Source organism: Cucurbita pepo, chromosome LG11 (assembly GCF_002806865.2).
Source record: "Cucurbita pepo subsp. pepo cultivar mu-cu-16 chromosome LG11, ASM280686v2, whole genome shotgun sequence".
NCBI lineage: Eukaryota > Viridiplantae > Streptophyta > Magnoliopsida > Cucurbitales > Cucurbitaceae > Cucurbita > Cucurbita pepo.
This window is the reverse complement of record NC_036648.1, coordinates 7,735,922-7,749,143: the sequence shown is the minus strand read 5'-3', so window position 1 is coordinate 7,749,143 and position 13,222 is coordinate 7,735,922. Positions and strand designations below refer to the sequence as shown.

Sequence of the window (13,222 nt, the reverse complement as noted above, 5' to 3'; positions counted from 1 at the left end):
AAAGGGGGTTGAAATTGAGAAAAATCGAGGGAAGGTCGAGTTTTGGGTTGACATGGTCGGTTCAATTGAACCGGTCACGTCATCGTCTTCTTCCTTCAGACGCAAAGAAGACACGCGCGACGTATAATCGCCCTCTATAGCTCCGATCACGCCATTTCTCCCCTCGATTTCTTCATGAAACTTAAAGATGGTGTTACAAGGAAGAGCTTGGGATTGATTTCATACCTTCTCATGGATCTTAACCTAAGATATTCGCCTCTAAAGTTCGTCCACAATATGATTTCTCGCCGGAGAAAAAATAGAGGATTTCTTATTAGGTATCCGATTCTAGGGGTTTTTAAGGCTCAATTTCTTCTCAAAATCTCTTCCTTATTCTTCCCTCAAGCTAAAAGAATTGGTTTGGAGGAACGACGTTGAGTGTGTGTCCCCAATTTTGGAGAATTGTCCTCAGTCTGCAAGTTAGGCGAAACGTCAGAAAATCGATCTCTTAGGTAGCTTATTCTACAACGTTTCAGCTCTTGATTCCTTCATAAAAGTTACTCCACTTGATTCTCTGAAGCTTAAGGAATTCTCAATTTGAAGGAAATGGAACTATAGATAGGAATTCAACTTGCCCCAAATTTGAACCCAAAACAGATTTTCTTCAATTGGGCAAGTTCCTAAGGTTATTTCTCTTTGTGTTCTTCTATGGAAACGTTCCTTGGAGGAAACTTATTGGGATCGTCCTTGCTCGATGAATTCTCATTTATCTTCGAATTGGAATTTTGAGTTTTTCTTGAAGCTCTTTAATGGCGGATTGGATTGGGGGAATGATTTCTAGGCACTTTCAGCACTCGTTTCCTTCATAGAACTTGTGGGCAATCTTGTTTGTAAACTATAGGAGCAAGTTTGAAGAGAAATGGTGGAGAATTGCTCTCAAATTTGAAAGAAACCCAAGAGTAGGAGACCCAAAATCTAAATGCATATCGTCTTTGATTGGGAGCTCGAACTTCCTCAATTCTTGTCCCAAATTGTTGCCCAAACTTCAAACTTTATAGGGGAAGCTTCAATTGACATTGAGAGCTCCAGAACCATTGTGAATTGGAGATTGGACTTTCTGGATAATCCGTCGAAAATTTCTACTCCGATCAGAGCCTCACTGACCTTGGTTTTGAATCCATCCGTTGGATGTGATTATCTGTGAGTATTCTAGAATATAACCAATTTTGGAGAAGATCTAACGGCTGAGAGTCGAGATTTGATGAATTTTGTGCAAATGGTCACTGTTGATCATCTGATGTCGTAATTATCCATATATTCAGGGGTAATTTGATAATTTGCTACTTTTAAAATATTTTATTATTATTTTTCTCGAAAAATTCATAATTTTCCTAAAAATTCTTCATCCCTTTTTAGTCATTATTCCTTTCTTAGTATCTTGAAATTCCCTCTAGATAAGAAACTAAAAATCGAGAAAGTTCCTTAGAAATTTGAAAAACAACATTTTCGTCCTTTTCGCTTATATTTTCATTCTCAATCTTCTCCAAAGGCTTCAAGTCCTTATAATTACTTCTTAGGGTATGAAAATGACTACTTAAGACCCTTTTCCTTCTCAATCCTCTTGATTTCTTTTGTTGGATCCTTAGGGTCTTACATGGCGTCTTTACTTCATTTTTGGGTATTACAATAACATAGTTTACATGGCATGTTCTATGGAGGTTTATGCAGCATAGATTATCATCATCACAATATATTGCCACAATAAGGCATAACACAACATAACATAAGATGATGTGATATGACATAGCATAGGACTGCATATAGCATGACATAACATAACATAGTACAACTTAGCATAACATGACATAATACAACTTGGCATAGCATAGCATGACATAACATAGTACAACACAATATAACAATCCTAATTATGATGCGTGTAGACAACTCACTGTGAAAACACTCGCACTCTTTATTAACACCGATCGAAAAGAGAATACAAGACACTATGTAGAATACTTCTGCTTTTTATTGTTTTTGGATTTCTTCTAGATGAATAACCTAGGTAGGATGGAGGGGTATTTATACTGAGCCGAAACAATCTATATTTAACCGATCTAAATCTAGACCTAACAGATTTGAATCTAGACCTAACAAATCTGAATCTTTCTCCTAAAATATCTAGATCTCTTTCTCCTAAAATCTCTACTAAAATAAATATACTGGGCTCGTACAATAATTGGGCTTGACTCTATTGGGCTAGTGATGATATTTCAACACTCCCCCTCAGCACTAGTCCTCATTCGCTGCACCATGTTGAGCTGACAGCGAAAACTCTCATGTTTGCCAGTATTCAGCCCTTTTGTAAACAAGTCTGCCACTTGGTCATCTGTCTTGATCTGCTGCATCTCGATTTCTTCCTTTATGACCTTCTCTCTAATGAAATGGTAGTGCACCTCCACATGCTTTGTTCTAGCATGAAACACCGGATTTTCTGCAAGGCGAATCGCAGATTGGTTGTCGCAAAGAAGTGATATTGGATAGTCAATTTTCTGGTGCAAATCTTCCATCAAGAGTTTCAGCCATGTACTTTCCTGAGCTGCTCCAGCCGCTGCTCTATACTCTGCTTCTGTAGTTGATAATGATACTGTTGGTTGTCTCTTGCTACACCAAGAAATTGTTCCCGAACCAAACTTGAACACATACCCAGTGGTTGACCTCCGAGTATCGTGGTCTCCTGCATAGTCAGCATCACAGTATCCAACTAGCTTGCAGTCTTTGCTTCTTTTGTACAAAAGACCATAGTCGATTGTACCTTTGACATATCTCAAGATCCGTCGAGCTGCATCCAGATGAGGCTTCTTTGGACTTTGCATGTATCGACTCATAACCCCAACTGCATAAGAGATATCAGGTCGAGTTAAAGTTAGGTAGATAAGACTACCTACTAGTTGTCGGTACGTTGTTTCATCGTTCAACTCTTTGCCTTCATGTGCACAAATCTTGGCATTTATCTCCATCGGTGTTGAAACTTGCTTGCACTCTAACATGTTGAACTTTTGAAGCATATCTCTTGTATACTTTTGTTGGCAAAGAAACAGTCCTTCATCTGTGCGATCAACTTCTAGGCCTAAGAAGTGTTTAAGCTCTCCTAGCTCTTTCATCTGAAAGCGTACGGATAAATTTTCTCTTGTTTGATAAATTTCTCTTTCGTCGTCCCCGATGATAATCAAATCGTCCACGTAGACCAACACAATTGTCAAATTTCCTTCTCTTTCTTTGATGAATAGGCTTGAGTCTGCATGCGCAACTGAATAATCACTTTGTGTAAGAAATTCAGCAATCTTACCATACCAAGCTCTCGGTGCTTGCTTCAGTCCATAAAGAGCTTTTCTAAGCTTGCATACATAATTAGGATTAGCTACACTCTCAAATCCCTTTGGTTGGTTCATATAAATCTCCCTGTCTAACTCTCCGTGCAAGAAGGCATTCTTCACATCCATTTGCCACAGTTTCCAATCTTTACTTGCTGCGAGTGCTAGCAGGACTCGTACGGTAGTAATCTTTGCCACTGGACTGAATGTTTCATCATAGTCTAGTCCATATTGTTGAGAAAATCCTCGAGCCTTGTATCTCTCGATTGATCCATCCGGTCGACGCTTTATTTTGTAGACTCACTTGCAAGAGATGGGTTTGGTATCTCTTGGTCTTGGCACTAACTCCCAAGTCTGATTTTGTTCTAGGGCTATAGTTTCTTCCTCCATTGCTTTCTGCCAAGCTGAGTTTTGTGATGCTTCTTCATATGTCTCCAGCTCATTAACTTCGTCTTCTACTACGTTGGCATACTCTGGATTTGCCTTTAGGATTATTTCTGAATGTCTGAGTTGTTGAGGTGTCATTTCATTTTCACTAGGCTCGTTTGGTTGAGTCACTTCTTGCTCACCAACACTAGTGTCACTTGAATCTTCAGGCACATCAGCACTTAAGAAAATGTGTACAATTTGCTCCCCCGTCTTTTGTGGAAGAATTTTCAGTCCATAAAGAGCTTTTCTAAGCTTGCATACATAATTAGGATTAGCTACACTCTCAAATCCCTTTGGTTGGTTCATATAAATCTCCCTGTCTAACTCTCCGTGCAAGAAGGCATTCTTCACATCCATTTGCCACAGTTTCCAATCTTTACTTGCTGCGAGTGCTAGCAGGACTCGTACGGTAGTAATCTTTGCCACTGGACTGAATGTTTCATCATAGTCTAGTCCATATTGTTGAGAAAATCCTCGAGCCTTGTATCTCTCGATTGATCCATCCGGTCGACGCTTTATTTTGTAGACTCACTTGCAAGAGATGGGTTTGGTATCTCTTGGTCTTGGCACTAACTCCCAAGTCTGATTTTGTTCTAGGGCTATAGTTTCTTCCTCCATTGCTTTCTGCCAAGCTGAGTTTTGTGATGCTTCTTCATATGTCTCCAGCTCATTAACTTCGTCTTCTACTACGTTGGCATACTCTGGATTTGCCTTTAGGATTATTTCTGAATGTCTGAGTTGTTGAGGTGTCATTTCATTTTCACTAGGCTCGTTTGGTTGAGTCACTTCTTGCTCACCAACACTAGTGTCACTTGAATCTTCAGGCACATCAGCACTTAAGAAAATGTGTACAATTTGCTCCCCCGTCTTTTGTGGAAGAATCTCTTCAGTTTGCTCCTCTGTGTTCTGTAAAATAATTTCTTCAGTTTGCTCCTCTGTGTTTTGTAAAAGAATTTCTTCAGTTTGCTCCCCCGTGTTCTGTAGAAGAATTTCTTCAATTTGCTCAAGGCCTGGTAATACATCCTTTCTCTGAGGGCCACCCCTCTTCTATTGTACCGCTTTGATCGTCAATCATGTGGTTTAAGCATCCTGAATCAACGATCCAGTCATTCTCATAGTTGATATGGTCTTCCATTGTCGCCATGAGTGCTAGCTCGTCTTCTTCTATGGGACATAGTACCTCTGCATCCCATTCATCTTCTATCTTCTTTTTGGATATTGCCACATTGCTTTCAATAGACTTTTTCCTGGACCAACAATCTCTAGACATGTGACCCTTTTTCCCGCAATTATAACAAATACCACCAAATCTCGTTCTTTGGAAACTCTTGTTGTCGTTCTTCTGAGCTCTCTCGGGTTGTGCAATCCCTTGGTGGCTTCTTCTTTTGTCACCATTGTATCCACGTTTGGTAGACGGCCTATTATTGCTCCGACTTTCAATCGTGTAGAGTGCTTCTTCTTCACCCTTCAATGTGAAGCCTCCCATTTGTTTAGCCATGGCTTCTTGGCTGGCTAACAAATTTTCGAACTCTACAAGTGATGGTTGAGTGGGCCATCGTTGTATAGCAGTAATGAAGCTTCGATATTCCGGTCGCAATTCGTGGATTATAATCCTCTTCATTCGAGATTCTACAATGGCGGACTTTGGGTCTAGTTCAGTAATCTCCCGACAGATCGATTTAACCTTGTGGAAGTACTGAGCAATCGTCATGTCACGTTGTGTAATTAACAACAACTCATTCTCCAGAAGTTGTAGCCTCATATCGTTCTTCTTTGAGAACAACATCACGAACGTGTCCCATGCTTCTTTCGGCGTCTTGTCATCCCAAATATGTTCTAACATCTCTTCTCCAATGGTGGTCTTCAAGGCAAACATTGCTTTGCCTGCTTTGATTCTCCATTTGCGCAAGGCACCGTTAGATTGCTTTGCCTGCCTGCTTTGTTTAGATTGCTAAGGTCACCAATCTCAACCCGAAAATAAAGGATTGAGTAGTAACGTCTGTTCAGACTGCTCAAGTCACCAACCCAACCCGAAAATAGAGGGTTGAGTAGTAAACTCTATTCAGGTTGCTCAGGTCACAAATCTCAATCCGAAAATAGAGGGTTGAGTAGTAAACTCTGTTCAGACTGCTCAGGTCACCAACCCAACCCGAAAATAGAGGGTTGAGTAGTAAACTCTGTTCAGGTTGCTCAAGTCACAAATCTCAACCCGAAAATAGAGGGTTGAGTAGTAAACTCTGTTTAGATTGCTCAGGTCACCAACCCAACCCGAAAATAGAGGGTTGAGTAGTAAACTTTGTTTAGATTGCTGAGGTCATCAATCTCAACCCGAAAATAGAGGATTGAGTAGTAAACTCTGTTCAGATTGCTTAGGTCACCAACCCAATCCGAAAATAGAGGGTTGAGTAGTAAACTTTGTTCAGGTTGTTCAGGTCACCAATCCCAGCCAACTCAACATTTCTAGTTGGTCCAACAAATTTCTCGAACCCAACTCAACCCAGTAACACCCTTACTCTTTATATAAAATTTGTGAGTTAATCTATACCATACAAATGTTGTTTTGATCTTAAGTACATCGTTCTTACGTATAAGTTGTTGCATGACTAAATTATTGTTTAATCGTTTTTATTTCTCGATTTTGGTAGAGTCTTACTGAAGCTTTCCATGGCATGCAACGTGTTTGGCGATCCAATTACAATAGGAAAGGAGAAAGGAAGTGAAGATAGGGCATACGTGGCATTACAATTGAAGAATGTTGGAGCAAAAGATAAGAATGCGCTTGAATACTTGGAGAAGTTGAATGCACAATGGGGAACCGAAGTCTCAACAATGGGCTTAATTTACAACGCTACTGGCAATGCCATAAAGCTTTTGAAAACTCATGATTGGCATGGTTGTATTGGAGCTTCACCTTTTCTTATTAGGATTGAAAATGGACAATGGGGTGTGTTTCTACATGTCGATACTGACTCAACAGGCTCAGAAGCTGCTGTTGTATATCGAGGCCAAAACTTGCGTGGTGTAACTACTGATTGGTTTCTATCTTGGTCTAATCCACCATCATATCAGCTCACAACAAACAAGGTTTATGCTCAATTCTTAACAACATTTCTCTTTATTTTAAAAATGTTTATACCCTTTTTTCAAACGAAAATCAATTATGTTTCTGAGATCTCATATTGATTGAAGAGTGGAATGAGTTGGGCCCTGAAAAGGAGTGACCTGTGAGATCCCACATTGGTTGGAGAGGGGAACGAAACATTCTTTATATGGGTGTGGAAACCTCTCACTAACAGACGTGTTTTAAAACCTTGAGAGGACAATATTTGTTGGTAGACTTGAGTTGTTACAAATGGTATCAAAGCTAGACACTGAGCGGTGTGCCAACGAGGACGCTGATCCTCGAAGGGGGTAGACACTGGATGGTGTGTTAGCATGGATGCTGGGAATCGAAGAGGGGTGGACATTGGACGGTGTGCTCGCGAGGATGCTGAGCCCTGAAAAGGGGTGAATTGTGAGATCCCATATCGATTGGAGAGGGGAACGAGTGTCAGCGAGGACACTGGGGTTCGAAGGGGGTAGATTGTGAGATACCACATCGGTTGAGAGGGAAACGAATCATTCTTTACAAGGATGTGGAAACCTCTCCCTAATAGACGTGTTTTAAAATCTTGAGGGAAAATCTAAAACGGAAAGCCCATAGGACAATATCTGTTAGCGGTAGACTTTGGCTGTTACAAATTGTATCAAAGTAAGACAGGGCGGTGTGCCAACGAGGACACTGGGCCCAGAAGGGGGTAGACACTGGGTGGTGTGCGAGCGAGGATGTTGGGAATCGAAGGGGGGTGGACACTGGGGGGTGTGCCAGTGAGGACGTTGAGCCCTGAAGAGGTGAGATCCCATATCGATTGGAGAGGGGAACGAGTGCCAACGAGGACGCTTGGCTCCGAAGGGGGGTGGATTGTGAGATTCCACATCGGTTGGAGAGGAGAACGAAACATTGTTTATAATTTATTACTAAATATCCTTAACACCCTACCTTATCCAATCATATATATATATATGCCTTTCTTTGTACATGCATAGTTTAAATAAAACATCTAGCTACCATAAATGGATGTATGCACCAAAATGTTAAAACTTTATATATCTATATATATATATATATATATATGTATATATATGTGTATGCATATATATATATATATATACAATATCTATGTTAAATTTCTCTTTCTAAATTTGCAATACTTTTATCTTTTACTTTGTCAGATTAGTTTTGTGGAGCCTTTTAACTCAAAGAATCACTCAAATTTATGAATAAAAAAGGTTTCAATCCTAAAGAAATGTTAAGACTGACGAATTATCTCTATCATCTCACAGTTTCCTTATTTTCTTCCTTCACCTAAATTGTTTGACAATCTTTCGGGGTTCAACGTTTTCGGGGTTCTCCTTAGACATTGGTGTACACCGAAATCCGCGAGTGATTGGGTGTGAATTAGCCGATAAGTATTCAAATTGAGCCTTGACTCTTCAATGTATTTTCCGTGGGTTTTGGTGGTGGTTCTTATGCATATTCGTTGATATTTGGTAGCGCCATCAAATTGACGAGGATATTTGAGTCGCCATCGCACACCTGTCATCGTCGTGGTGATACAACGTCGTGAAAAGTCATAGATCATGTTGGGTTATGGACCATGCTGCTTATTTATAGCTCAATCAATGGTTACACATACTAAATCTATATTGGTAAATGACATATAAAGTAAATGTTCATATATACCGTAACCACAGTAAAAAAGAGTTAGATACAGTAGATGATTACATGTTGTAAAACTATATTTAGTAAACTAAATGATATATAAACGGTTTAAGCATTACTTTGAAAATATACTTTTTGAATTCTCATCCAAGTGATCAATATAAACTTTTATCCAATATTTCTCTCATTTTCTCTCTCCTATTTTTTGTGTTTAGATCGAGCGTGTGAGTTGTTGTGCGATCTTAATAACTGGTCTCAGAGCTAGGTGAGATTCACCACGATCTGTGAAGATGAAAAGTTCAAAGATTAGAATTGAGAAGTTTGATGGATCCGATTTCAGTTTTTGGAAGATGCAGATTGAAGATTATATGTACTAGAAATATCTTCATGAACCCCTGTCTGGGGTGAAGTCGGATACCATGACCACAGAGCCTCAAGAATCGGCAAGCCTTAAGGTTGATCTAGTTGATGTTGTCAAAAAACGTGGCATTCAACATCATCAAGGAGAAGACAACGTCCTTTTTGTTGAACGCATTGTCAAATATGTATGAAAACTCGTCAACTATGAACAAGATATATTTAATGCGGAGATTGTTCAATTTACAAATATTTTCAATATGATTATAAGTCAACTCAGTTTAGTGGAAATTAATTTCGAAGATTAAATTAAAGAATTGATTTTGATGTCATCTTTACCCGAGTTGTGGGACGTTGTTGTTGCCGCGATCAGCAGTTCCTGAAGATCTAAGAAACTAAAGTGTGATGAAATTTGAGATGTAGTTCTCAGCCAAAGTATTCGCATACGAGAAATTGAGGATTTACCTAGTAGTGTTCTCAGTGTTGACAAAATGGGAAGAAGTGAATCAAAGAGCCCAAACAAAGGCCGATCAATATCAAAGAATCGTGGAAATGTTCCAAAGACCAAATGTAACGTGTTGAAGTTGTGGACAAAGATGTCACATTCAGACATACTGTACAAGAATAAAGAGGAAGCAGAATCACAAATCAAATTATGACAATGATTCTATAAATTCAGCATACGACATTGGGGATGCTCTAATCCTCAGCATGGAGAGTCCAATTGAATCCTAGATTTTGGTTTTATGTGCATCTTTTCATTTGTCTTCAAATAAAGAGATGTTTTGGAATTTTAAATTTGGAAATTTCGAGGAGTATCTTGCTGACAACAAAACCTTAGAGATTGAAGGAAAGGGGACGTCTGCATAAAAACTCCAGTAGGTGATCAAAGAACATTAAAGGATATCATATATATTCCTGGTCATAAGAAAAACTTGATTTCTATTGGCAGTTGGATAGCACAGGTTATGCAACAGAATTTGGTAAGAGTTCGTGGAAGATTGTGAAGGGTGCTATGTGTTGGGTTTTATGTCCTAAAACTCATAGTTTGTAAACAAAAACATATTCTATTTTCAATAAAGTTATTATTGTTGTGTTATTCAGTAAAGATTGTTCTTGAATAAAGTGAATTTTACGATTATTAATCTAAATCCAATAAACTAAGAACACTCTGGCTATAGTATGATTACTTGAACTATATGTAGAGACATAAAAGTGAATCAAATTTAAGTACATAGTCAAAATGATCTATAGTATGGAGATAAGGCTGAGTACTTTATCTTGGGGATACTATGGATGCGGCCCACTTTTGTATATGACATAAACAATGTGATCACTAAATTGTACATGTGGAGACATGTGAGTGGGGGTGTCCTATGCAATGAGTATTGCATAAGATCGAACCATGAAGAAAATCACTCTCACTTTATAATGTCGTTTACTGTTGAGACTGATTTTCTTTTCATTCGATGACCTAGGTAACTCGATTTTAATCCTGAGCTAACCATGAACTCCTGTTTATTCGGAATTATCCTTAGATTTGCATGGGTGAGAGTGGCTCTAGTTCGCCGACTCAATAGGCCTCCCATTTCAGGGGTAAGACTGGGTGAATGGCTGGGGACGTGGGGTGCAAGACGGAATTCACTCCTACCCACTTTTAGGGATAGAAGAAAGGTAGTTCCCTTAAGCACTGACTCCAGGTCTTGAACAAGGGGCCCCACCCTCTCATTGGCCTGAGAGGGATTCGGTTTACTGGTTGGACCACAAACCAATTGTTCATTAGAGGATCAGTGAGACATAAGGAACAAGAAGTAACTTCAGGGGTAAAACGGTAAATTGACCCAGCTCTAGTTACGAACAACCTGTGAAGGATCGACTTACTAATCATGGTTATATCAGATGGACAGAAATATATCTATAGTGAGGGGAGTGCAACTACTAGGCTATAGTGGAGTGTCCTAGTAGTTAACGAATGTTGGTTAACCAGGTTAATGAGTTTAATCGGTTAATCTTGAATCGTTGGAGCCCATGATCTATAGGTCCATTAGGTCCCTCTGCTAGCTCATATCGGACTAAACCATAGAACAGTGTGACGAGTGAGTTCGAAGTGTTCGAATTCAAATTAGGGAATATGCGTTACATATATACGATATATTTAACCGCAATTTTATTTTATTTACGAATTAAACGAAAAGAGAGAATCTGAGATATTTAAATAAGATTTAAATATCTTAATCAATTATGTGTCGGAATTGATTGGGATTGGCATTTGAATTAATATTAAATATTAATTAAATAGTTTAATTAATCATTTAATATTACTTTAATTTGAAATTAATTATTCAAAATAATTGTTGAATTAAAATGAAGAAAGTCAAAATGTTGACTTCGTTTAATGGAAAAATCCATGTTAGTGGAATTTTGAGATGTCAAAATTTGGTTTAACCAAACTTGCATGCTTGCCAAATAAACCCCACAAATTTGAGTGGAATTTTGAGTGTCAAAATTTGGTGAACTCAAACTTGCATGCTTGCCACATAATCCCAAACATTTGAGTGTAATTTTGAGTGTTAAAATTTGGTGATCTCAAATTTGCATGAACATGCAAACATGACTCTATAAATAGAGTGATTATGGTACATGGAAGGTCTGGCTTGGGAAAACCTTGAGAAAAACCTCTCACAAACTCTCTCTTCATATATACTAAATCCCTCCCAAGTTTAGTCACTCACCGGATTCCACAATCCTGTTCTAAGGTCAAAAAATAGTGGAGAAGACACTAGTGGTGGTTCGAAACCGGTTCGTGAGGAAGAAGAAACTTGAGCGACAAAAGGTTAGTATTCAAGCTCATTGAGTTTTAATGCTTTTGAACATGCTAGCTAATTTACTATAATTGATGTACTTAGAGTGCCTAATGGCACAAAATCTAGAACCTTATACACCACTGTAGTGTGTATAAACATGACATATGTTGCTGAGAGTGCAAATTCAAGTGTATGGCACAATAGACTTGGACATTTGAGCGTAAGAAAAATGAAGATACTGGCTGTGAAAGGAGTTTTAGAAAGTCTGAAATTTGTTGATATGGGTCTTTGTTAGAGTTGTCTTATGTACAAACAGAAACGAGTTAGCTTCACAAAGGCTGCTAGAGAACTAAAGAAAGTGCAATTATTAATGGTTCATACAGACGTTCGGGGATCATCTTCAATTTCATCACTTGGTGGATCAAAGTTTTACGTCACTTTCATCAATGATTTCTGCAAGAAAGTGTGGATTTATTTCCTAAAACACAAGTCAGAAATGGAAAGCTGAAGTTGAAAGCCAAATCGACTTGAAAATCAAATATATGAGGTTTGACAATGGACGAGAGTACGACAAGTCAGAATTCAAAGCATTTTGTATAGCTGAGGAAATTAGATTAACGAGGACAGTTTCCGGTGAACAAGATAAAATGACATTACTGAAAGAATGAACAGAATATTGAATTAGCGAGCAAGGGGTATGAAGATTCATTCTGCATTGCCAAAGACATTCTAGGCAGATTGCTATACATACAACAACCTACTTGATCAATAGAGGGTCACAATACCCTTGGGGTTCAAATTGCTAGAAAATGTATGGATAGAAAAAGAACTCAAGTACTCTCACTTGAGAACTTTTGGTTACACTGCGTATGTTCGTGTTAATCTAGAGAAGGATGACAAGCTTGACACTGAGGCTGTGAATTGCTACTTCATAGGCTATGATTCTGACATGTTTGAGTACACGTTTTGGGATGTTAAGAACAAAAAAATTCTAAGACACTGTGACAAGATTTTTGATAAAAAAAATTCATGTACAAGAACAAAGAGAAGAAAGTTTCAAGATAACGAAGCAATTGGAAGTTGTGGTTGAGCTGTGGAACAATTCACATAGTGATGTTGTAGTAGATACTCGAGAAACATTTGAGACTGTTGCTAAGGAACCAAATGTGGAGCAAGTGACACCTAAGCGGGTATTGGGAGGATCATCCAGAACTATTAGAGTACCATATAGATGTACCTTTATTACACTATCTATTGCTGGCTGATAAAGGGGAAACCAGAGCCCTTTGATGATGGCCTACAGTTGGAGGATACAACCAAGTAGGAGCAAGCCATGGATGATGAGATGAGTTGGATGTCTAGGCTTCAGAATTATGTTGCTTCTTCATCTACTATAGCTGAGTACATGGCAATAGTTGAACCTGGAAAGAAAATGATATGGATGACTACTATCTTGAAGAATTAGGCAAGAAGCCGTGCGAGAAGATTCTTCATATAGATAGTCCGAGTGTCATACA

At 38.7% G+C, this 13,222-nt stretch overlaps 1 protein-coding gene across 1 annotated transcript; it reads left to right on the top strand.

Moving 5' to 3' along the window:
• The first annotated feature begins 6,446 nt into the window (after window positions 1–6,446).
• LOC111805582 (23 kDa jasmonate-induced protein-like) lies at window positions 6,447–7,010 on the top strand. Its single transcript, XM_023690696.1, has 2 exons — window positions 6,447–6,866; window positions 6,972–7,010. The coding sequence occupies exons 1-2, from the start codon at window positions 6,447–6,449 to the stop codon at window positions 7,008–7,010; spliced, it is 459 nt and encodes a 152-aa protein (XP_023546464.1).
• Window positions 7,011–13,222: the final 6,212 nt, after the last annotated feature.